We start from the raw sequence: 27,503 nt of genomic DNA, 5'->3' as shown, positions 1-27,503 counted from the left end.
AATGTAGCCTGACATTTCATGAAAGCCTGTCTCTGCACAAATGGAACTGTGTGAAACAGCAAGGAAAACCCTATTTAGAGACTCTAAAGTCTCTCAAGCTTTCTCGCTTTTCCATATTAAGTTGCTTCTGGGCAGCTGCCTAATGAAATGCTTGTTTCTCCAGAGTAGTGTCCTGAACATGAAATTTTACTTAACCCACACAAAGCACATACCACATTTTTTTCTGCCAGAAGGAGCACAGAGAAGCAACAAAGAAATCCTGCCAGGTCAGTCACCTTCCCGCAAGGAGGCCGTATCTGATCTCCTGGGCCCAAGCTTGCACAGCAGAATGGAAAAGCATTTCTCATGTTTGGGGTTATTCCGATGTTGCAATGGGTACAAGTGTGAGAGTAAAAACAAATTTGAAGTGCCTGTAGAGATGAGCTTTTATTTTTTCTGTTTTTCTGTGAGACTTGTTTAAACAGGTTACCCTCTGCTACTACCCCTAGTTTTTAGTTTTTGTTGTTGTTGCAAGTAAATTTTTGATATCTGGGCAAGACACGGTCACTAAAGGGCATCGAGTGCTTGACTGCTTTCATCAGTCTTCACTAATTCATTGCATGGTCTATTGTTTCCACTTTGCGAGCTCTTCATTGCCAAATGTACTATTCTGATGTTCTTAGAGCTAACGTGGCCTATTTTGTGCTAAATTGTTTGAAACATACTGCCAGGCATGTTTAGTTTTCAGACATTGTCTTGCAGTCCAGACCTTGCAAAGTATGCTCTTAGATGTACCACAATTCCCTTCACAGTCTTTGCTTGAATGTTCTCCAGCCAGCCTTGTCTGAACATCAGAACAGGTTTTACTCTTTTTCGCTTTTTTTTTCCCACTTGGCATTTTTACCACACCTAGCCTTTCATGAAGCTGGTCAGTCCCCCACTGTCAGTCAGAAATCTAAGTGCCTCAAATTGTTTACTGCTCACATCTGTTCTAACAAACCACCTGTCTCATTTCATGCATATTTCTATAAGCATTTCCATCATATCATATACATTTGTATTTCTATCTCCTTTGAAAACTTCCAGGACTGTTGCTTAGTCCTCTTTAGACAAAATCCAAAATCTTACCTTGTGTTTACAGCTCATCCCTGAGAGGGTAAAATGGAACATCTTTCTGTGGCAATTGCTCCTTCAGACTGCCTTGGTTGGTATAGAATTCCACTATTTACTTATTTATTGCCTGCTCTTCAAAGGAATGCTTGAAGCCTACCATGGCAGATGCAGTCTTTGTTTCAATAAAGCCATGTTTATCATATTCTGGAAGATATGGCCTCTTTTGTGCATCTTCATAGCTAGTGAATTCCCTGGAACACATTCAGGTGGAGTCTGAGAGAACAAAGTTGATAGCGTTGCTATCAGGAGCCAAAAGGTAAACTGTTGGAACTGCATTTCAAAAAGAACTGCTTTGTTTTTTCCTTTATATATCTCATCTTCAAATGAATATTCCATGCTGCTTGATCTGCATTACTACTGTTCTCAGTCTCCTTCAGAACAAAACAGTGGTGCTTTAGCTGCCTTACAGAGAAGGAACTATCTCTGCTTTTTGGTTTTCCCAACAGCTTTAAAGGTCTCTATTCTAGAAATCCACCGTCTCTAAAATGATTGGACTCCTTTTATTTTGAGTGTTTTTCAGACTCTGAAGATATCAGCTAACAGAGAAAAACACAGTTTTGTGGGTTTTTTTGTTCTGTGTGTCTACTTTCAATCTCATATTCTGCTTTTGACATAGTGACATTGGCTCTCTTTTTGTCATATCCTTCATTTTTAATAACTCTGTCATTAGATGCCTGTCCAAGTATTCCTTCCAGACTCCGTTATGAACATGCAGACCAGGTGATTATCTTACAAAAAGCGTGGTCAGTGTTGTCATACTGCTCAAGGACTCATTTATTCATAGTAAAACTCAATTTCAGCATCACAAACTGTTAAACAGATGATAGATTAGACAGTACAATCTACATTGGTGGTGATAAGCAGCAACTGCTTTACAAAGATAGTGGTTTGGCTAAATGAAGATCCTCCATTTACTCCAAATTTTCCTCAGCATTAATTAGGCATCTGAGTAATTCTCTGAAGATCTAATAGATACAATGATGTCTTTTCTTAGTAAGTTTGTCAACTTTATGTCATAGTTCCACTATAGCAAACCCCTGAATTTCACCCTTCTCACTGAATGCATAATGGGGCTTACTTCTGACTTCACTTCTGTGTGGTAGGTTCCTTCAATTATGACCTTAGATTTTCTGAAAATACTTGAGAAAGACCACGGTGACCATTCTCTCTCCTATCTCATGTTCAGCACATGAGGCTCCTGCATGTGTTAACTCGATTTTTCAGGATTCTTTACAGGCTGGACTTTCTCTTCAACTTGAAATATTCACACATGCATCACGAATATCTCACTCTACTCCTACACATGAATGTGACCAATAACCAGCTTGGTAGGATTAGACTGCAATACATCCTCACCATCCAACCCAGATGAAGACCTGATAGTGTAGTTCCAAAAATAAACAGAGTGGCTGGCATCTGTCTTCCATGGTACAATGACTTCCTCTGAATCTACGTGAGGAAGCCAGGAGACATCTTTCTTTTAACTGTACTCTTTGTCTTCTCCATCTCTATTACTGCATTTTTTGTTGTTTCATGTGATAGCTGCAACACGAGTGGGCTATGTGTTGCTTACACTCTGTTTTCTGCACATTTTCCTAGGAGCCAGACATTTTCTTTCTGTCTTCTGAACTGTTTATTTCATAAAAGATACCCCTGCCGTTTTGAGAAATTTCTCAAGGCTTAAATATGTTTCTTTCAGCAGCTCCTCCTCTATGCTGAAATCATTTGCCTATATATTTTTCTGTCTCTCATTAAGCAGTGTTTTATATCTCTAAAAGTACATATAGATGCCAGAGCATACAGCTGCCAGGCAAGGCACCTACTCTCCTTTTTGTTTCTTGGGTTGGGATGAGAACACAGCCACATTCTTTCTGGGGTCACAGTGTATTTAAATCCTTCTATCAGATGTTACAGTATTTTAGGTTCTACTGGGACAAAGAACATCTCATTTACTTTTGCTTTTCACCAGAAGTGACAATAAAGATTTATCACAGCTTTCTCATTTTCACTCTTTCCAATCAATGTTTTATTGAGTACATATTAGTGCTGTTATGCCTGTGTAAGGATTTTTTTTTTTTTTTTTTTTTTTGTATACAAATTCAGGTTTCTAAACAAGTTACACAACTGCGTATGGCTTCTTATGGCCCCACGAGCACTTGTTTTCTACCCTTAGCTGTCCTGAAGCTATGCTTTATTCTTGATGCTGGTCTCACCCAATTGACTGTTGTACCAGTTGTTGTTCTGTTGTAGTGTTCTTTACAGTAGAAGGGATAATAAGTGAGAGCACCTCCTATTTGTGAAGTCCAATGCACTGTACTGAATTACCAGCAGATATCCTTTAACTGCAATTAATATCCCAGCTACAAGTACACACTCTCACACTACACATCAGCAGTACTGATGATTCCCCCAGCTCTCTTTTTCCTCCTGAGATCAGTGTTTCTCTTGACCAGCTCCATGCCTTGCTCAGCAAGGATATACTGGAGAAGGCCAGAAAGTCAGCATCTAATGAATTGCTCCAGCTCATACATGCAACACTGGCGAGGCAACAAAAGCCTGCATTACGCTATGTGCCGCTCCACAGCAGTTGCTCTTTATTCCACAGAGGCTGCCCATTCTCTCTGAATATCACAAGCACTCCAACCACTATTTCAAACTAGTTGCCAAGAAAAAATATTTTCATACTTATACAAAGCACTGAAAGCAGAGCATAAAACAAACTGCAGAAGAACATCACTGCAACAATGAGACACAGTCTGTGCTATTCAGGACCTTAAGCACTGCAGCCAGAACGATGGGAAAACTCAATGAACAATGTTACTGACTGGTGACAGCCTCTAGGACAAGCAGAATAAAAGGACGGGAAAAAATCCCCAAAAGATCGCTTTCTTTTTCAGCTATTTGTGCATGAGCTATTCTGTACACTCTGTAATTTCTATGACCTCCAAGCTTCCCTAGGATTATGAATACCTATTGTTGACTTAATTGGCAGAATAACAAGAACCATCTGCCAAACAAACCCAGTTTCTTAACCTCTGCTGGTCTTGGACACATTATGACTGTAGGGGAAAGAATAATGGTTTTTGTTTCTATGAACCAGCCCGGACTGGATGTTTTCATAGTTCAGAGTGCCATTTCCAGAGTGTCAGAGAACCGGCATACAACAGAGGTTTCACCAAAGCCTTCCTCTTATCAGATATCCATCTGATGTGGGCTGTGGTATATGCCCAGAACACTAAAGCCAGAAGGAATATACAGCATCAAAGCCAGTAAGAAAATCTCCCTTGCTAGGAAATCATTCTGGGAGGAGCTGAGTGGACAGACAGGTTGACATGAGATATAAGAATGACATAAATGAAGATATTTCAGAATTACAGTGAATAAAAAAAGAAGCAACTCTCGGTAGTGAGGTGGATGGATTATATCCCATCATGTTAAATTAATTTCACCTGATCCAAAGCGTACATGGCACTCTGAGCACTTCCTATGCCAAGAATCTCCTTTAGAGTATAAATATGTGAAAAGCATGTGCCCTCATTACTGATGCCTGGGACAAACTGAAAAAGTGTGTGCCAGAGAAGCCTGGGTGGAGGTAGGAGCAAGCTGTAATACACAAATAATACGAAACAAAATATGGAACAAAAAAGTAGTAATTTTAAAAAGTAGTGATTTTGCTTCTTTACACACACACAAACACACACACACACACACACACACACACACAACAACCCTCAGCACGGTGAGTATAACATAACCATGGTACACAACGTATGTCTTATAACCATCCTTTGAACCTATAAATCAGAAGTATAGAGGAAAGAAGAACTAGCTGAATATACTTTATCATTTTTGCCAAATAGATGCAATAGCATTGGAAAATAAAATTTCATGCTGTGTGGTAAGTGGTCAATGCTGTGCTTTGGCAAATGTACACTGTCTTAATAATTTGCCTTTTTTCCTATTACACAGCTCTCTTAAATCTACATAGATGTGCAACTATTCAATCATCCTGTATTTTATTGCAGGCTGAATGTTACCAGTGGGAGAACACCAACAGTGAATGACCTGTATGTCCATTATGTCTTGAAGTTCAGGACAAAATAGTTTTCTCTGTCAGCATGCCTCAGTCATTACATTCCACTGTTGCAGTATTTAGGAAAGATTGGAAATATAAGACTTGTGGAAGAAGATAGCATATAACCTAAGGTCATAAGTCTTTCAAAGGTTGTGTGAGTTGCACACCAATTACATCTGCACCTAGAAATGACCTCTGAAATAAGTATGATTGCATTCCTGCCTAGATCAGTGTTGTTGGCCCACAGGAATTACTAGTTCAGTAGCTAAAAGCAGCAGTGAAGTGGAAATTAGCTATTATGCCAGTATGATTGTTAAAACAGTATACAGTTCTTCCTCCCCAGAGTAATAGTACAAATGCACTCATCAATGGGAGTAGGATTTATTTCTTTATGTGGCATAAGGGGTGGTAATAATTAGACTCAAATATAGAAGTAGAATTTGATCCACTGAAGACTCTTCAGGTAGAGACATGAAGTACTAGAAGAGAGGGGAATTTATTAAATTATGGTATTGTTTTTGATCTTATCTCTTTTTAAATAACCTCCAAAACTGGATCTCTTTACCACCTTTTTACAGTTAGCAGAAAATGTACTGTAAAATGTACCATGAATTGATATGCTTACATTGTCTTGCATGTATTAGGTTCCATAACATATGATACACTTTAATTGATTTCCAATTATCTCTTCTAACAAGTTAAATTTAGAACAAAACTCCTGAAAACAGAATCTAAGTCTTCCAAAGGAACACAGAACTTTTGCAGAGGATTTCATGCTTTGTTTTAAATAAGACAGCTAAAGATGAATTTGTTTAATTCATCTTTAATTTGAAAATTATCCACAACATTCTTCAACAAGATAATTTCCGCAAGTCATCAGAGCACACAAATTCCCTGATGGTCCCCAGTATCTGAAATCTTGCTTAAGAATAAATAAATAATGTTTTTTTCCTGTCTTTCATACCACAGCTGATTGTAATTCAAAATAAATACTACTCAAGGATAAACAGATTCTAAAAAGGAATAGTGTGAGATTACCTGGGCTTAGCTTTCTTTTCACATATTAACAGTGCCATTATATACTAGATATTTCAAAGGGTGAAACTGTTAAATCCTCCTTGGTAAATCTTACGCAATGGTATTGCCTAATTTTTCACTCACAGCAAATGACCTCCATAGGTTTCAAAACTGTTATTTTCTATAATGATATATAATATACTTTCATGCAGAATTACACAGGTGCAAGATATAATTATGTTATAAGGGTAAAATCTATATTTCATTAGAGGATGTGTCCAGCACAATGTTGGTTTCCATGAGTCAGATGGGGCCACATTACTAGCTGTCCATGGCTGTATGTGTCCTGCAGGGTTGGCTGCGTACACTTTTAACAATGGATTAACAGTTTGAATCCAAAAGTCATATTGAAGCAGTAAACATGGTATTGCTTGCTTCCTTAAGATCTACTGAAGGAAATTTCCAAGGTATTTCCACACTAGCCAACATTTTGTCAGACATAGGACAGAGTAACGATTCTTAAAAGGTGGTCGCTTCATTTCAAGACACCAAGGGTTTTCTACCAAATGGACTGATGCCTCTGATCTATTCCTTCACTTTCTTCTTTTGTTTCTCCCCTTACTGAGTAGTTCTCTCTACAGTCTAGAGAAGTACAGAAGTACTTGAAAAATAATGACAGGTTAAAATGTTATCTTCTGATCTAAATTGCTATACAACTATAGTGAAATTACACTACATCCACAAATTCTTAAAACACCCTTTCAGAGCTGGTGAAAGCTACAGCATGATACCTGAACCTGTAATGACAAAAGGACATCTCAACATTTTCCGATCTTTTCTCTCACGAAATCCAAGCAAAAATGAGAAACAGAGATACAGACTATTATAATACACATTCGTTCTCAAAATAAAACAACTATTAAATCATACAGTGGATTTTCAGGGAATATTGATAACCAAAATTTGGAGGTAAAAATCAGGAATTACAACTCTAAACATTATCTAGCTAACCAGGAAGATAGCAGAAGTAAATATGCTAACAACATGACAAACTATGCTCTGCTTTACCTTCTTCATTTCCCCAACTATGAATAAATGCAAAAACATAAGAACTGGATTGCTTGCCTCCTTTGTCAAACTGACTGATCCCTAATATGTTATTTGTTAGGTGGTGAAGGCTGGATTTCCAAACAAGTTCCCATGTAAAGGAAATAACAGAACAGCACACTCTTCATTTAATCACATAAACACCTGGCTTGAACATCCAAAATAGTAAGGAGCGCATTCACATGATCAAATATACAAACCACTGATATAACTCTGAAGAAAGCAATTGGCTTTGCAAAGAGATTTTTTTGTGACACATTCTAAGCACTTCCACAAAGCCTTATGTCCCAAGAGGCAAAGCACACATGAAATCATACTGAAAAACAGACTGCATGGACAGAAAAGCAAAGCAGAAATGGCTGCATGATGTTGCCAGAACTTGACCTGGCTCAAAGGAAAAGTCTTCAGCTCAACTAAAAATGTAACTACCTTGTTCCCTGAGAAAGAAAAAAACTCCCAGATATAACTTGGGAATTCAGGGTGCTCCAACAGTTTTCAACACAGATTTACTCACATAGTAATCTAAATCTCACAGTCAATGCAGCACAAATCACTTCAATGTACCTTATTTTTTACTTTTAATCTTGTAATTTCTTAACATCAAGTTGCCATGAATTGATACAAGCTTGCATAATTATGTCTATGTTCCTGAGCTGGGAATAGCAAACGGGTGCATGCAGTTGTGTTTTCCATGCCTGCAAGTTAGGACTGTGCAACTGGAATTATATTTGTGCATGCTCAGATTTGAAATTTTGTTTGCCTCATATTTCTTTGTAAATTGGACTGCCTCTCTTCACAACTGCATCTGGTTTTATGTCGTGTTGTTTCTAAAAACAGCTTGCAAAGAATATTTAAAAGCATGTTCTAATCTGAGAGCCTCAGACTTCATTCATCTCTGCATCCAGTTCAAAACCCATGAAGAACTTACACAAAAGTCAATTTAAAACTTTTATTGGCCTGTCACGCTCACAGTCTTGAAACAACTTTAATTTAAAGCAATAAACTGGCACCAAATTTTAAAAATCATTCAGAAGTCAATATCTTTTAATAGAAAAATTATCTGCTTTTCATAAAGGCAAAATGCCCTTTTTTAACACTAGGCTGCATTCAGCCTAGTTTCAGACCCCCAAAGAAACAGGGATTCTATGTCTACTCCAGAGACACTGTTCATATCTCAACAGACCTGGTGTCAAAAACATTTTTCTAAAAGAATCTTGACCCAATGCCTTATGTTTTCAGTAGACCTTGGAATAACTAGTTCACACCTGTTCTGTCCTGGTTTAAATCTTTCACACAGAGTAACAGAATGGAGAAGATAGTTTTATTTGCCGGCTTTTTGGGAGTTTCTCACTGTTCGAGTAATCCAGAGAAGTTCCAGCATGGAGAAGAGGAAATTCTGGAGAGACCTTCTATTCCTCTGACCTGAAAGGAGACTGTGATATAGTGGGTTGCCCTCTTCTCCCATGTAACTAGTGATCGGACTAGACAGAATGGCCTCACATTGCACCAAGGGATGTTCAGGTTGGATATTAGGAATATTCTTCTCTGAAAGAGTGGTCAGGTGCTGGAATGGGCTGCTGAGGGAAGTGGTTGAGTCATCATCCATGGAGACATTCAAGAAACATTTAGATGCTGTACTAAAGGACATAGTGGGGAAATACTATTGGTAGGTGGATGGTTGGACTGGATGATCTTGAATGATCCAACCTTGGTGATTCTATGATTCTAAGTTCAGGTGAACTGATCAACACTTGTAGCAAAACTAGCTTTAGAGTAGTTGGGAGAGGTTGTTGGATTCAAATTAACATAAATTGTGTCTTCATCAGCTACAAAAGAGAGATAAGAAACCTCAAAATAAAAAAAAAAAAAACACATATCATTTCTATTTATATTAAGATAAAAAGGTATCTGAACAAGAATAGCCTGAAAGACAAGTTAGTATTACCTAGCCAGGTATGTAAATGGTAGTTGAGAGTTGGAAATAGTCATGCTGCCTCACTTTTCAAGATTAAATTGGAAAGCAAATTATAGAAGAGCTTGAAATGCAGCATGACAGTCAAAAAGATCAACGCAATTTTCTTTCAACTGCTTATACACACCTCATATCTCTAATTTAGGCAGTAATGGTCCCTTTAAATGAGATTTTGATCCAACATGGGATTAATTTTTGGGCAGAATACTGCAAGGAAGACCTGTGGGAAGCATGATGAAGAGGAACAGTTGCAAGGTTCATACTAAGAGAACTGTAAAATTTGCCTTTCTCTACAGGTTACAGATTAAAAAAAAAAGGCTAAATACACATATGTGGGATGTTCCTATATTATCACACATAAATACATGTATGCTAGGTTGAAGTAATGGCTTCTATTTATCCCCATGGAAAATAGAGCCAGTACACAAAGCACAATGAAATTATCGATAGAGCAAATCCTTAGCTACTAAACACTACTCTTCAACACTGTCACCATTACAAGCTATGCATTTTCACCAGCTTACATGCTGGGTTCACAAAAATCTGCACCAGCAGGGGTGACCCACTGTCACTGTCACCACTGCTGAATTGCACCACTCATCAAATCACTGTGCTCATATGCAGTGTTTGATCTCTATAAATGCTCCGCAAGCATCGATGGAATTGAAGCAGGAGCTCTGTGACTCTGAACAAGTGAATCAAGTTGGTGAGGAGCAATAGAGATCTGAAAGAAGGATATGAACAAACCTGGTAGTACCGTCATGGTTGTTTAGTAGCACAAATGGATGAAGAGATCAAGAGGGAAATGCATAGAAGAACGGTCAAAACTGTACTTTTTTCACTCCAGAATGCATCTCTTTCCACATACCACTGACAAATACAAACAACTCAGAAACACTACCCTCAACAGAGACTGGAGCAGGAGGTAACTAAATCAAATTTAGGTACTGATTATGAAACTCAAATCAAAGAGAGAAGAAACAGGAATGGAGTCTGAACCAGATTGCTTCTTCATACTCTATGGTAAGCTCACAGCAGAGGAATGAATGCACCATGTAGGCTGGCAGTGTTGCCAAACTTGCAGTTTTCAGGAATCGAAAGCACATGAAGATCCTATCAATCACAGCAAACAATAATCACAAAGATACACACTCACCCCTAAGGGAATGATAGGAAATATTTCAACTAGAGCTGAAATTAAACAAAGGCAGCCCATCCTATAAATACACAAACATAAACCACAAGATTTTTTTTTTGTCAGAAAAAAATATATATTAAGAAAATATAATTACGTTCAATCAGATGTACAAAATGCAGGGAAAACACAGTTAATCTGCTGTCTATCCCTGACATTTTCTGTTAGTTTTTCTTGTACAGTATCTTCTTTGCTTTGATAGCAAAAAATATTACTCCATACACCTGTACACCTTCAATTTTTTTCTGCAAATGTGCAGAACTGCAATATAAAAGACAGAGTTACAAGGCTGCTGCACGTTGCTTACACAACATACCTTAAAAGACATGTGCAAATTACCCAATACTGTTTGCCAAAAAGTCATCCAGATGTGACTTCTGTCATGTAAGTACTTTCACAGGGGGAGCACAAGTAGTTAAAGCTCTCACATATGTGAGAAAGACACAAATAAGCCTAATTGCTGCACTTTGGATTAGGGGGAGAAAAAAAAAGAAAAAAAAAAAAAGAAAAAAAAAGGCAAGTTTGCTGTTTATTTTTAATAATGAATCTGACCAGGTATTTAAAGAAAACGACAGATATTGGATAAATTCTCCATCTCGAGGGCTTGTGGATAAGACCCGCTGCAGTCAAACACACAAAAAGTGAATTCATGGAATCCCACGGCCAATTCTGCACGAACACCAACTACGTGATCTGATGGCCACTGCTGGCCATAAAGTTTTTCAGTTTAGGTTCACATAAAACAGCTTCAGTCAAAGCGTGCTTTCCACTCACGGGAAGCAGCGCCCGGGTCAGAGCAACATGGAGGAAACACAAACGAGGATTAGTGCACTCCGTATCCCAGGGACTAAGCAAAATTGTCTAAATGTTTAAAACATATTTTTGCATTTAATAAAACCGAACTTTTTTAGCTGACAGTGGATTCCTTTTCATATCCAGTAATTATTAGAGATCATAAAGATATACTCACAATTTATGGGTGTTGAAGTAATTTGGCTGTTTTACAATGCACGCGAGGCATGCAGATCTATCTTTACAATCACACACCTTGAGCCCCGTGAGCACCTGGTCGTGCTTGTTACAGAGTGAGGGCCTGTTGCTGTTACTTGTATGGAAAGAAGTGGGAAACGAGCTTAAACAGAGAAAAATAAGTCATTTTTACTTTTAAAGAAAGCCAAATTCTAGGACTGTGACCATCAAAGTGAAATTAATGAGCTTCTTTTGGATATTCAGATAACATTTCAACCTTTTTTTTCCCTCCCATGTAGCAGCAAGGTGATAGATTACTCTCCATAAGGAACTGCTATGCTCAACTTAAAAGCAATACAAAGGACATATAAAGAAAATATTATCCAGTAGAAGCATTATTACTGATCAACACTGAGCCAAACCTCAATCACAATTGCACTTGACTTTGTTACATTAGGTACCAAGTGGGAAAATGCTCTCATCTCCCAGTGAAGTATTTTTATTTCATCTCCCAGTACCACAGCATCAAATCCCGGAAAGGAACATGTGAAACAAGAAAAAAACAACTTTGCCAACGTTGCCATATGTGCAAAACTTAAGAAGGGGCTTCAAAAACCTCTGGTCTGCCAAGATGAGAGTCCAGATGAGACAACATTAACACCTTTGACAACCTATCCCTGAGAAGCACAAAGCATGCCTGACTCGAGTGCGTGGCACATGAGTGCTTACCCTGAGCCTGGTGGGAAAGACATCCACTCCAATAATCACAGCCCATAAGTAGGTAAGAGAGAGGTGTCTTTCCTCCCTTGAAAAATTAACTTTGAAATTATTATCTGTGGCACAAAAATCTTCTGTGGCTACAGCAGATTTAACAAATTTTAAAATATACTGTAGAAAAATGCTCTGGGCACACGTGACAGAGGAGCAAAGCTATGAAGAGGCTTGTTCATTCTGTTATAGCTCAAAAGAAATCTTAAAGACTCCACGTAACAGTATCACACATTAAAAACATTACTAACATTTTCTACATAATCCAAAACCTAAATCATAATCCTAAAACCATAACATATTCCCACCATCTCTTTTCTGCTTTTGCAATCAGTTCGAAGATATTGTTTATATATATATTAAGAATTTTTGAAGTATTTGAGGATGGCTAAGTGAGCTGTCGTATATCATGTCTGCTGAGTTCCTGTAACGGTCCTGAGTTCCTCAAAATTGAAATAAGTCCTGTGAATGTAAAAGACATAAACAGTCAGCACTGATGACTAAAAAAGGTGAATGAGGTAACAGTAATGCCGGTGAAGCTGTTGGTCTCCAATGTGCCATAAATAGTGAAGTGAAATTAAAATTTTTCAATCAACATCAGTTATGCACATTGCGTGCACACACACACGCGTGCGCACAGATGCATATGAAAAAGCAGCCTGATGAGAAGCAGACAGGATCAGAAGTTCAAGCAGAGGTTCTTGAACAAAAAAAAAAACAAAAAAAAAACAAAAAAAACATTGTTGGGCTTTTTTTTTTTATGCTGTGGTTGTTGTCTCTATATGGTGGGATCTCCTAGAGGCAGGAAACGATGGATTGTAGTACAGACTTCCTTAATTTCCTGCTAACTTCTCCCAAACAGAAGTCGCTTTTCTCTGTCACTTATCTAAGCCCTACTGAAGCTTCCCTCAGTACATATATAAAAACATAGTATGTATATTAACACGCATATCTGCTGAGCAAACATACAGAAATGCCACTGTTAATAACTTTTAACTAGTTATTTTCTACACTGATAAAGTAAGCATATATATATACACAAAGAAACAGCATTTTTTATACGGACTTCATTTCCTTATAACTCAAAGTATTTAAAGCCATTAATTATGACCTGAAAAACTGCAAATGATTAATAAGGTGAGACACAGAGAGTGATAAATTATTTGCACAAGGTTAGGGAAAAAATCCATAGCATTATAAGGACATCCTATAAGATTTCTTGTTTCCTAGTTTTATTCCTTAAAAAAATTTTTCTAAGAGATTGATGGCAATTAGTCTCCATGGAACCATGACACAATTTAATGAATCATACAACAGGAAAAGCCTATCTCTGAAAAAAAATGTCTTTCCTGTTTCAATAGTATATTTGTAATGTACAGTGACACGAGAAGACCGGAAAAAGGGACAGTTCTCCTGAGTGGACTGATTAATTAACATGGATTGCTTGAACTAAGTCCAAGAAAGCTATGCCAAGGAGGAATCCTGCACTGTTTTTCCTAACTGAGGCTGGGTCAGACACATTATCTCAAGAACACAAAAGGAAATCACAAAGCCAGGTATAAGACTGCCCTTTCAGAGCAATGAAGACATCCTTGATGCAGATCATGGGCCAAAGAACAGGAACTCAGGAAATGGGGATAAGGAAAACATAGAATATGAACACTATCAAAACTAAGAATAGCTGTTTTGTCCGGAATTGATGTTTTACATGATTTCTACAGTTATGTTATTTCCTGTTTGATGAGAGATGATTCCAAAGTGTGGGCTTATATCCAAATCTCCAGTTCACTAAGGCCTAGAAGGGATCAGAAGTAAGTAAGGTTCCTTTCACAGGCTTTCCTAATAGTTAATAAAGTAAATTCTACAAAGTTTGATTTTTTCTTTTTTTTTTTTTTTTCTTTTTTTTTTTTTTTGGTACAGCTGAATGCATTTATTTTTTTCAAAGTTATTAAAAAAAACCCCAAACAACAGAAAACCAGCTTTTGACTATAAAAAAATCAACTGGTAACTTTTAGAAGTCATAATTAGATGCAGGAGATGATAATATTATTATTTAAGTTTCCTAGAACAGATACCATGTATTATAATGGAGAAAGTTTGGGCAAGACTGCACTGCATCTGTTAGCTTTTTCTACAGCTTTTTCTACAGAATTGGCATGGGTTGGTATCCATTACACTCCACATAGCAACTCAGAATAAATTACTTAGTGGCTGCTGCAAACTCAGTTGCTACTATGCTTTGGTAATAATGTCCATTCCTCCTTAGCAAAGGTGTTCAAGGTTAATTCTGACACTAAAGCTTCTCAAAGTTCCTCAGCTGTACTGTCTCTGTGCTATCCAGAATCATCAGCAATGTGGTACTCTGTGAAACACTTCCCCCCATCAATTTTTGCTCTCAAAAGTACTTTATGTACCCTACATCTCTGATTTTCTCAAAGATATGTTTCTTCTCCTCTGAAGCTCTATGGAAAGGGCTACATCCAGTGGAACTGAGTGAGGAGATACTGGGGTTGGTTACAGGTTAAGAGTATAATTCACATTTGAAAGACCTTAAGAAGTCTCTCCAGTTTAAGCTCCTGCACAAACCTAGCTCTGGTGTAAGGTCAGACCAGGTTGCTTCGGGTGCAATAAAGTACTTCCTTGAAAACCACCAAGGACAGAGCCTGCACAACCTCCCTGGTCAAGCTGCTCCACTGTCTGCCTGCCTTCATGGTGAAAAACAGTTTTCTGATATACAGTCTGAGCATTCACTGCCTCATCCTCCCAGCATGCACTGTTGTGAAGATCCTAGCGCCTCTCAGCTCCCTGTGGGCTGCTGTGCAGGCTCAACCTTCTACCAAGGTCAGAACAGCCCCTGTTCTTCTGGAGTTGGACTGGAGTTGAGTGCTCCAGTCACTGGAGGCCATCCCTTGAACTAAAGATGATGAAGCTTTGGTTGACCTCAGAGCTTTGATGACCTCAGAGATGGAGCTAGAAGAGTCTCATCAGTATAGTCCTACAATTAGATGCATTAGTTCTACCAAAGAACACAGTGAGTGCTGTACAGTGCCAGGTCTCTGGGATTCAAGCAAGGATTTCTCAAGGTATTGCATATACTGTATATATGGTATATGGCAATTCACTATAGGACAAAAATATGCACCTGTATTCAACAATTTAGTTCTTGAATAATATCACAACATCAATATACTTCTAAAGGAATATGAGAAACAATATCCTAAAGACATTTTTCAATGAATGTAGGAAACGTAGGAGACACATCAAATGACAAGATCTGTATCTCTCTTATCATCAATATACATTTTAAAGAGAATGAATGGAAGTATTTTTTATAATGCAACTTCTATCATTGTAGTTCCATCAGCTAGCCAGTACCTTAGAATGTGCTTATCAGCATGCAGTATATCATGCTAGGAAAAGAAAGAGGGAAAGCATTGAACAGGGGTGAAGAGAATCAAGTTCAGTAACCACGTGAGGAGTACTCAAAACACATTTAAGCAAAAAAGGGATTATGAATCAATGAAGTCCAGTGTTACAAACATAGCCTGTATTAAAGTAAATGGCACAGTAGTATTTCAATAAATGCAGCATCTACAAGTGAGGATTCAAAGATAGGAAGCTACTCACAATGCCAGGAAGTACCTAGAGAAGTACTAGTCTAAACCAATTTGCTAGAGTCAGAGGTCTGTCACAACATTCAGAGCTGAAATGTGCCAGCAAGCACTCACTAAGTGTATGTAAATGCACTTGCAACTTTTCTTGGCAGCTCAAGTCTGACTTCTGTCAAGAGCTTCAAGAGTGATGTCCAATCCAATTAATATATATTAAAATCTGGAGTATATGGTTAAGAAATAACAATCACCCACTTCATTTTGGGATCAGTCTCTCGAGTCTCTTTAAGAAGGGATACTTTTACTTTACTCAGTTCCAACATTCACATTAATATCTTCATTAATCTGTTCAATTAAGCAGAAACTAAGAGCTTAGTAAAGCCACCCTTTACCCAATATTCAAATATAATCACATAAAAGACAAAGTTGTTTCTAATTTAAACAGTCATCAAGAAACAGTTTGTCTGCTGGAGGTCTTGATGACACACTTCTTCCTGTAATCTTTAGATATATCATTGATTCCATTACCTACTGTCAACAGCAATAGACTCCTTATGCAATCTAGTTTTGAGACAGGGTAACTCTCTGTCTTTTGGGTGATACCAAAGGGTCCACTCTGCTCACACTGAGCGCTCCTTCACCTTTCCTTTCCTTCTCTTGTCTCTCCTCTTTCCATGCCAGAAAAGGAACGATTTCTCCTTTTCCTGCTCAAATACGCAATCATCATTTCAGCCATCTGCTTCAATACAACAAACCCTTCATACAATCCCATCTAAATGCCAAATCATTGGAGATTAAGATGATTTATTTTAGTTCAGTGCAGTGTCACCAGTTTGAGTTTTAATAAAATAAAAAATAACTGAGGATTTGGGAAATACTATGGCTTATCTATGTAAAAATTCCCTCTCTTGCCAATATTCTCTATCGCTGCTGACAGACATTAGAACATTCCTTTCATCTCCTTCCTCTTCTTGCAGTTAAACCTATCCCCTTAAGGAGTATTTGCTTTCTCTAAGATAGATTATACATTGTATGCAACAAGAAAACCTTACAAACTTTCTCTACCATCTGCGAGGCTTTTTTGCCCACTTCCTTAAGAAGAATTAATTCAAAACCCTTGTTACTCTTTCCATTTTGGATAAATAAACCAGGATTACATTTCTGTTAGAAACTGAAACAAAAGGATTACTATTTCCACATACACACATCTAAATTAGAGAAGTACTTCTGAATATGGTCAAACACGTTTCCAAACCTAGTGGGATCAAATGTGGAATGAAAACTGTGATAAAGAACAAATACAAAGTGCACACATACATACACACACACAAAACACCCCCTCTATTCATGCAGAAAATATGATCTAATGTGGGAATGATTTCATTCAAATAATTCTTTCGGCATCCCTGTAAGATTCCAGGATGTGCAAATTAAGATAAATTTTATGGGTCAAACTATTCTTACCACTACATGTGCTCAAGTCAACTGAAATTGATGACAACTGGATGCCGTGTCAGGGGATGGAATTTGGCTCAGAAAGTCACAATGTAAGGAGAATATGTTATAAAAATAAAAATGGCACGGTGCTCCGAATGAGGAAGGAAACAATTCTTAACGTGGCTTGGGATATAGAGAAGCATAGAAAATTAGGAAAAGTTGGCCAAAGAGCTATTAGATTGTTAGATAAAGCTCAGTCATCAAAACAGAGCCAACCTCAAGCATCTGGATGAGGATTTGCCCGTGATGAACCTAACCCCATTTCACAACTCCAATGTGAGTAAAGCTAAACTAGTCAAAGTCCTGATCCACTTTAAAAAGATACTCCTATTTTACTTTCATATTCTTTGGAAATTCAAAGTAGCTATTTAAGACCTCATCACTGCAGATTTTTATGTCTAATTTCATTAAACAAAATACTGTGATCAAACCTCTGGTATGAACTTCCCTTTTCTTCCTTCTTTATTTTTAACAACAGAAATGTCCCTAAAAGACGTCTGTGTAACTTGCAAAATAGACCTAAATCAAAACCAGATACACATATTCATGCAGACGATTTAGCAGTAATATTTCTAGCAGTGGGAGTTTGCAAATATTATCAAATCCATGTTCAAATTGTATGACAACTGGCCGATGAAAACCAGAAGCTATTCTGACACACATTTTAACCAATTTTTCTGCTACTGGAATGAATATGAGTGCAAATGTCTTCCTGTTTAAACTTTTGTTCATTTGAGTGAAATGTGAAGATGTGTCATGTCCTCAGCTGAGTTCCAGAACTATTCAGGATGTCATGTAACATTTAATTTCAAGCTCCATTTAGAGAAAAGAATTAAACATCTAACCTGGAACAGCTATCCTCCCAGCTGTTGGGTGATCCATTTCCATCACAAGTCCATTGTGCAGCACCTATTAAAAAAAAAAAATATATATATATATATATGCATGTGTGTGTGTAACAAAAAAATGATCAACTAGGTCCTAAACGCAAAAGTAAAAAGGACACATGTATTTCCATGTTCTTTTAGAGAATATAAAAAATCCAGGGAGCTACAGTTCATGTAATTTGCATAGCTTATAAAATGAAAGCCCTGATGTTTGACATTGTTCTCTATCTATGCATCTCAATAAAAACCTCAGTAAGACTTGACATGTCTAACATACCTTTGGGCTTCTGTATCCGACATCAAGCAGAAGCAATTGAGCTGAAAGCACATCACATTTTCCACCACTGACAGACAAACAATTCATAGCAACATGGAGAATTCAATCTTCAATCACTTTCACTTTTGCTCTGCCATATGCATTACAAGCCTATGCAGAGATGATGCTTTCTAGTTTTCTTTGCTCATGTTCAGGTGTCTTTGAGCTTATGATAGATCACGCTACATAATGCTGTCCCAATAGATCTTACAAACACTGGGGAAAGCCATCATAAATCTGATGTTAATTCTGTTCTGCTTAGAAGGCATAACAACCCTCTATCTGCATGGTATGATTATTCATCACAATTTCCAATTCCGCGTTATTAAACTCAACCAGAAAACAAAGGTATATCAAAACTCTCAAACAGAGGAAAAGTAATTCACAACAGAATTTTTTACTATTTAATGGAAATCTACCAGCGAAGTCAATAAGCAGTCTTTTTTGTTTCCTCACTTATTACTCCGACATCCTTCTAATGCTGTCACCTTAATCACGTAACTGGTATTTGTTTTTTAATATATGTGTCCTGTAGAGATAACCCTCCCACAAGCCAAACAGCTTTAGAATTTTTAAAAAGTAAAATATGTTTTGTTGCTCGTGTACATCAACTATATTAGGTATGAAGGCTGCTTCAAAAATAAAATCCTGTTTTATTAGGTTGGTCCATGATATCAGAGGTAGATGGTAGTGGTACACCAGAAGTTGAACCTTCCTGCCAATATTCTGTTATGTGCTGCTGCTGTGTAACAAATGGCAGCAGAGAAGCAGTCTGACAAAACCACGTCTGACATGGAAGTGCATACAAAGAAATAGTATCATTAAATTCCTCCATGGGGAAAAAAATAAATGAACACACTGACATTCATCTACTGTTGCTGATCTTTTATGGAGACCAAACAACGGATGTGAGCACAGTGAGATGGTAGGTGCTGCATTTCAGCAGTGGTGACAGTGGCAGTGGGTCATCTCCAATGGTGCAGACTTTTATGAGTTCAGCATGCAAGCTCTTGTTCATCACAGGCAAAAATGCATGGCTATCAGGAGTGACAATGTTGAAAAATAGTGTTTTGTAGATGGGAATTTGCTCAATCAAACAGTGTTACAGGGCTCTTTGTAGTAGTTTATATGGAAAAAAATAGGAGACATTGCTTTTGGAGGGACCTACATATTTCATATGCAGCCCAAGACAATATCTCTTCACTCAGTGTGGCCTAATCAAAGACAAAAGGCTGGATTCATGAGTTAAACATTTCAAACAAGCTTTTAATTGGCTTTGCAAAGCTTTGCATGTATAACAATGAGGAATTCTCAACCTTGAATTTCATCAGAAACATGAATGACTGATGCAGGACAGCAGATAATCTGGTTGGAAGGGATCTCTGGACAACATCTAGTCCAGACTCCCACTTTACATGTGCCTACTGCCAACAAGCAGTCAGGACAGCAGCAGCTTTTCCTGAACATGTAATGAAATTGTAATGAAATCCTGCAAGGATGGAGATTTCACTACATCCAAGTAACAGGCTCCCATGCTGTGCCATATTCCTAATAAAAACACATTATTTCCTAATATCCAGTCTCAACCTGCCAAACCTTTATTTGAAGCTGTTGCCTTGGGCTATATCATCTTATACTACTGTGTATCTCTGTTGATTGTCTCCCCATTAGCAGATGTGGATGCTATGAAAGCTCCCCAGAGCATCCCCTCTGCTGGACTAAACCAGCCCAGCTCCCTCCCTCACCCTAAGTGCTGTTATCCTGGCAGCTCTTCTCTGAATCCACACAAGTTTCTCAGCAGCCATCCTGAAACGGGAGGTTCCAAAACTGGACACAGAAATCCAGGGACAGACTCACCAGTACAAAGCAGCCAAGCATATGGTCTGCCTTATTCATGAGGAATGCATGATGCCGGCTCCTGTTTAGCCTGGCATCCATTGTAACACAGGTTTTCAGCAGATTTCTTAGTCCATCAGAGCTGTCTGTACCCATGAGTGGTTTTTTTTGTTTGTTTGTTTATTTTTGTTACAATTTTTTTTCCTCTCCAGTGCAAGTGTGGTTAATTGGACCCTGTAAAAGCTATCAGTGGGGAAAAAGAAACCAGAAAGACACCTGAAATCAGATTGTACCTAATTCTTTATAAAGAGTTAATGCAACAATAGGATCAAGTATGTCATACATCTGATACGTTTATATCATACTTAAGTACACTGATTACATTATACTACTGTTATAAAACTACTTAATCTTTACCCAGAGCACAAACATTTTGAGGGAAGAAGAGGCCCTGGGAGCCTGATCCTGCAGGTCTTACACAGTTACAGTTTTCTGTTGAGCCGCTGCCATTAGCTGGCATTAAGAAAGAGTTTAAATACTTTTCTGAAGTATGCTCTAAGAAAGAAAGAGCATAAAGGTTGAAATCCCACAGAATCCAGATGAACTTTTCCTTTATTCCCATCCTTTTCTTAAAAGTATGCCCAGGTAGGTACAGACACACATCCCACACATTAGAACCTTGCTACTGTTACTCAGAATCCTGCTGAATTTCCTGCTGAAATTCACGTCTGGAGAACTGGAGAACGACATTCTTTTAGAATGCTGCTATTGTCTGCTAAAAATATATATACTTAAAGGAAAATATGTGAATTACTGATCTGCCCATTTTTTTTGCTCAAAGCAACTATGCAAAGTTTCTTAAATGCAGTCTGTGTCTCTGAAGCTGAAATTTTCAGATAAACAAAACCTGTTTTGTTTAGTTGGTAGCATTATTACTTAATTAGTAGTAAAAGAGCAGGATCAAGGGACTTTTATTAAGAAAAATCAGCTAACGGCTGTATAAGGAATCAAGATGTTGCACACATGGTAGGATAAGGCAGCAGGAAAAAGGAAAAAAAAAGTCTGCAGAAGGCCATGGGGAGACCTCACCAACATAATAAGCAGGAGGCATTACTTTTGGAGCAGCCCTCCTATTACTGATGTTGACTGTTCAGCTATACAGAAATGATTCCTAACATTCACTGCACAACCTATGTCCTTGTGCTTGAAAAAGGACACATTGAGTAATGCATCAAGCTAATAGAGACTCTGAAATTATTCTCCAGTTGTGTTAAAGGACAAGCAAGATAAAACTTTTCTTGAGATTAGATTCTGTAATGCTCTTGGGAAGACAAGACTAGGAACTAATTAGAATGGTTGAAGAATGAGCTATTTGTGAAAGAATTGATGACCAGTCACTCAACAAAAGCTCAAATACAGAGCAGAAGCTTCTACGCAGGCATGGAAATACACCTAAAACCTTAGGTTATTTCCAAGGCTTGTTTCTGACCTGGACAGAAAAAACCGAAGTGAGCAGCAGGGTTCACCATTTTTACATTTCACATTTAAGGCCTGTTCTGGTGTCTCAGGGCTGGGGAAGGCCCATGGCACATTTCATCCCAGGGCAGCGTGAGGAAACTGGCTTTGCTTAGCTCCAAGAAGGCTCAGGGAGGGTCTGTCTCACATGGAAGCAAAGGTGTGTCACTGAAACCCTCCATACGGAAAAATTATACCCACTGACATTCATCAGTGCTTGCTGAGCCTTTATGGAGGCCAAATAGTGGATGTGAGCACAGAGAAGCAGTGTGTGGTGCATTTCAGCAGTGGTGACAGCGACAGTGGATCACCTCCGCTGGTGCAGATTCTTACAAGTGTGGCACGCAGGCTCTTGTTTATCATCAGCAGAAATGCATAGTTAATGGTGGCACTGTACTGAAAAAGTGCTTAGCAGCTGAGAATTTGCTCTACTGAATGGCGTTATCATATTCTTTGTATCTATTGTAGTTTCCATGGAAATAAACATGAGGCATTACTTTTGGAGCAACCAACGTATTTTATATGCAGCTCAAGACAATTCCTCTTCAATCAGTACAGCCCAGGCAAGCCAAAAGTTTGCACATCCATTACCAAATTCATCTACTTATTCACATTGTAATGTGAACAGCATTAACATCCTCAACTACTACTGACAGGTGTAATAAAGACAGCATTCTTGAAAATTTCCAGTAAAGAAGATGACAGTTTTCTTATACAGGCTCTACCATATTCCCCTATTCTTACATTAGAAAATTTTCTCCTCTTACATAATCTAAATGTCTTTACCTCACATAAACATTTTCATTCTTGTCTTCTCAACTGGATACAGAAAACAAATCTCTAGCAGCTTTACAGCATTTTTTTTTTTTTTTTTTTACATACTGGAAGATCGTAATCCCATCCTCCCTCAGTGTGCTCTTTCCTAGACTAAACAAAACTCATTATTTTAACCATTCTTTTCAGGTCAGATTTTGTGAACCTTTTATCTGCGTAGAATAGCATGCTGAAGAAATTCCCATTCCTGAACAGGTGGTGTCAAAAGGTCAGGTCAGCTTTTTCTGAGCTCATGGGGTGAGAGTATTTAGATGACATTTAAAAATACAGGTATTTCCAACAAAAAATGCTGGTGGAAAAAAATCTGTTCACTGGTCTAATCATTTGGCAATGCATCAAATCATTAATTCTGCTAGACAGATAAGTGAGACATTCAGAATTCTTTTTCCAAATGAAAGAATGGGAAAATCTAACTAATCATTTTAACTCATACTTAGAATCTTTCCAGTTATGCCCTTAATCAAACAGCATTGGAAGTCTGGCTTTCTTTCTCTGTAACTTCTATAGGATTCCTTTAAGCATGTTATTAATTATTTGTGATTCCAACGCAATGAAACGCACACATGAACTGGAAATCAATATTCATTCAAGTTGCATACTAGCTTCTTCATACAGTAAACTAAAGGCGGGGCCTACAAGTAACACCATTTGGTTAAGGAAGAACATGCAGGCTCTCCGGCAGCTAACTCAGGACTCAAAAAAATGCACGTTTTCCTGTTTGATGTCTCTAGATTCTTATTCTAACTTTGCAGACTTAAAATAATTTTAAAACATTTCTTTTTATGATGCACAAATTCCATTTCTTTCTTAAAATGCAACTAGTAAAAGCCTTCTGTATCTTTGAGAGTCTCCACTATTGCCTTTTAAAAGGGACTGTTAAAGTTGAAATCAAACTTTCTTTCCCTTTTTATTACAAATATGGTTTTTCCTCAGATACATTTTTCTCTAAAGCACTGAAAATATCATTATTCATTACACTTCTATCTTCTACAGTTATTTAGCCTATAATAGTATACTTGGTTCTGCATTTTGTTTTGAAGAATTCAATGCTTATAACTTAATCCCCAATAAAGTTGGCAATACATTTGTTTTTCCACATCAGCAATAGAGTCTCAAAGAACTGTGTAACTTCCTGTTTCATACGTCCCATTGTTAAAATTCTTAACAAGAAACTGGGAAAAAACCACCAAAAGACCAACCACTTAACCAACTCCTTCTGCTATACATTCTCAAAGCTGCAAAGGAAAGGTGTAAAACAAGATAACTACAATCTAACCCTTGAAAGACTGCAAGGCTCACATCCATTGCTATCAGAGACAAGGGAAATCTGAGGACAAATTCAGAGATAGAACTTAAAGGCCTTCTCCTCCATTATCTCATATCCTACACACAATCATGATCCTCCTTATGTAGCAGAGCCCCCTATCCCCTTTCTATTCATTCATTACCTTAGCTCGGCATAAGGAGCTTATGAATAAAGATGTTTGTATGAAAGATGATAGCTAAAAGTAGAATCATTTTTGTAAGTTACTTTTTCTTCCATATGGTTCACTTTCCATGCTAGAAGTATTCTATTACTGTATTACCTATTATCACTTGAGTTTTTGTGAATCAAATTAATGTTTGGGTGGCATTTTACACTGGACTACAATGAGATCATTATAAGGAAATCACAAGCAGTCTGTCTTTCAGCAATAACCTTTTCATGCCATTTCATTTTACTCAAAATATAGTCATCCTGGAAATTAAAGTAGGAACATCAAAAGAAAGCCTGATGTCAACATTTTTTAATCTTTGCTTAGTGGCAGCATTAGTAGTGTAATCTCAGACTGTTGTCTGCGACATTCCACATAGGATTTTTTTTTTTTATGGCAAATGTTTATGTCTTTCCTCCTGATACTAAGAACTGCAAAGGTAAAGCCTCTCAAATTGGATGGACAGTGGGCTGAACATGAGCCAGCAGTGTGCCCACGTGGTCAAGAAGGCCAATGGCATCCAGGCTTGGATCAGGAGTGCTGTGGTGAGCAGGACCAGGGAAGTCATCCTGCCCTGCACTCAGCACTGGTGAGGCCTCACCTCAAGTGCTGTGTTCAGTTTTGGGCACCTCAATGCAATAAGGACATGGAGGTGCTGGAGCAGGTGCAAAGAAGGGCAGCAAGGCTGGGGAAAGGCTTGGAGAATATGGCCTGTGAGGAGAGACTGAAGGAAATGGGGCTGTTCAGTCTGGGGAAGAGGAGGCTGAGAGGAGACCTTATTGCTCTCTTCAAATACCTGAAAGGTGATTGCAGCGAGAGTGGGGTTGGCCTCTTCTCCCTGGCAACAGGACAAAGGGAAATGGCCTCAAGTTGCACCAGGGTAAGTTTAGGGTGGATCTCAGGAAACACTTCTTTACAGAAAGGGCTGTTAAGCACTGGAATAGGTTCGTCAGGAAGGGAGCCTATCCCTGGATGTGTTTAAAAACCATCTGGATGTGGTGCTCAGGGACATGATTTAGCAGAGGGTTGTTAGAGCAACATGGTTGGGTTGTGGTTGGACTTGATGATCTTTAAGGTCTTTTCCAACTTGAGCAATTCTATGATAGTCACATGGAAAAAAAAGAAGCACATAAAATAGTAAAAATAAGTGCATCCTATTGCCATCAGTAAAATATAGGTTGCTCTGAGTTATGCCATGTTAGTTTGATTTCCACACAATCCTTTGCTAAATATTTTTTAAGTCAAGTTTCCTTGCAAACTGAAATTATAAAATGTCACATGTATGTAATGCAGAACAAAAGTAAATATCATTAGTTGGTACAGTTCTACTTTAGAATTACTTATTTATCTACAGACAAAATCAAATTCAAGCACGTTATAAAAGGAAAGTATTCGGTGATGGATAACATTTACAGAAATCTTTACAAATTATTTTTATTTAGCTGATACACACTATTGCTTGACTTTATTCAAACTGTAGCAAATAGAACAACTCACAATTGCCCTCTAACCTCAGAGAATAAAAGAATTTAATTTAAAATTACTTTAATATTATTCCCCCAATATGTAAGGAAGTCCTCACAGAATCTTTTAAAGAAAGATCTTAATATTTTACTTGTGTAAGGTAAATCAAGGGTAATTTAATACATTTCATCATGTATATTCTCAATTGTTTCATCATTTCCTCTTAGCTTGTCATGAGAACAACTACAGAGGATACTTAAATCAGCTGCTATAAAGCTCAGAGTAATTCAGACATAATAACTTCAATGATTAATTTTGCTCTTTTCCCCAGTGTTGTTAATAACCATAAGCTAAGAAGTGGTTAAAAGTTTTCTACCTGAGTTAAAGTCCCTCAGCCATCTGCTTTCACAAAGAGAATTAAATATTAACTCCAGTTCTTATAATCTCACCATGTTCAAAAATAATTATTCAACTGACACTACTTCTCTATATTAATATTTATGTTACAATTAGGCACTTTCAATTCAATATTACTATTTTGGTTGCCGTATTTGAGCCTCTTCTGAGTCTCACTTAAAAGCTAACTGACATATAGGACAGAAAATTAGAATAAAAGGAATTTCAAAATAAATACAATTGATAGAAAATATGGCTGCAAAGTACATTTTTAAACTTCATGTTCATGCCAAAGACCTGCAAGCTGGAAAATGGAGATTCAAACGGAGGCTTCATTTTTGATTGCTTGAAAGTTCAAATCCATTATTTACAAGTTCATATAAATAAAGTGGTGAAGGATAGAATAACAGAATGGTAGAATCACAGAATCATCAAGGTTGGAAAAGACCTCCAAGATCATCCAGTCCAACCGCTCGCCTATCACCAACAGTTCTCACTAAACCATGTCCCTAAGTATAACATCTAAATGTTTATTGAACACATCCAGGGATGATGACCCCACCAGCTCCCCAGGCAGCCTGTTTCAGTGCCTGACTACTCTTTCAGAGAATAAATTTTTCCTAATGTCCAGCTTGAACATCTCCTGGCAAAACTTGAGACCATTCCCTCCAGCATTTATCTTCATCTCATCCCTCAAAACAAATGGCTCTATTACAGGGAGTAGAAAACTTTGTTCTATTACTGATGCAGCAGCACAAAGGCTGGTAGGAGAGAAACAGAAACAGTTTCTGTCTACTTTTACATGGTCGATTTGGCTATCTACTAAACATTTAGCAAATTATGGCAATCATCATAAGGTTCACTTCATACCACATGAGTCCATTTCAGATGTAACATAACTGATTATGTATGTAACCAAACACCTATGGCAAGGCAGTCTTACTCTGAACTACCAGCAAGGTTTCAGAACCATTCCAGTTACTACCTAGGATGCAATCAGCTTCTAAATTCCAAACTAAAGGAGATGCTGGAATCAGGAATGTATCAAATATGTTACAAGTCACAAGCACAAAACAGTTTAGAAATGTCTAGTTAATGTAAGGCAATGCATTTGAGCAGACACTACTCTTTCACAGCTTTATCTTGAGTTAAGTGGAAAGGATTTCTAGGGCCACAAAGGAAGTGATGTAACCCTTTTCTCTGTATTTTTGTAACCTCAAAAAAATAGCTGGCTGTTGGTAAATGTAATTACTACTCGTGCCTCCAAACCACAAGAAAATAAGGCCGTTTTTCCTGTACATGCTGAACGTAGTGCCATGGCCATAATCACCCCCTAAAGAAGTAACAGAACATGTTGTGAACAGAATATCATATTGGGATCACATCCCACATCCTAAAAACTTCCTTCCAAATAAAA

At 37.7% G+C, this 27,503-nt stretch overlaps 1 protein-coding gene across 3 annotated transcripts in view; it reads right to left on the bottom strand.

Moving 5' to 3' along the window:
• SUGCT (succinyl-CoA:glutarate-CoA transferase) overlaps positions 1-27,503 on the bottom strand; it is a 328,914-nt gene that overhangs the window by 36,272 nt on the left and 265,139 nt on the right. For 2 of the 3 annotated variants that reach the window (XM_048951255.1, XM_048951256.1), the window contains exon 13: positions 18,209-18,272. In XM_048951255.1, coding sequence (XP_048807212.1) covers positions 18,209-18,272 — 64 coding nt within the window. Of the gene's footprint in view, positions 1-11,885; positions 12,718-18,208; positions 18,273-27,503 lie in introns of those variants that run through there. The other variant, XM_048951257.1, reaches the window with a different exon arrangement.

The sequence above is a fragment of the Lagopus muta genome, chromosome 7, assembly GCF_023343835.1.
Source record: "Lagopus muta isolate bLagMut1 chromosome 7, bLagMut1 primary, whole genome shotgun sequence".
Taxonomy (NCBI): Eukaryota; Metazoa; Chordata; class Aves; order Galliformes; family Phasianidae; genus Lagopus; species Lagopus muta.
The sequence above is the reverse complement of the archived record's forward strand: the minus strand, read 5'-3'. Positions and strand labels throughout refer to the sequence as shown.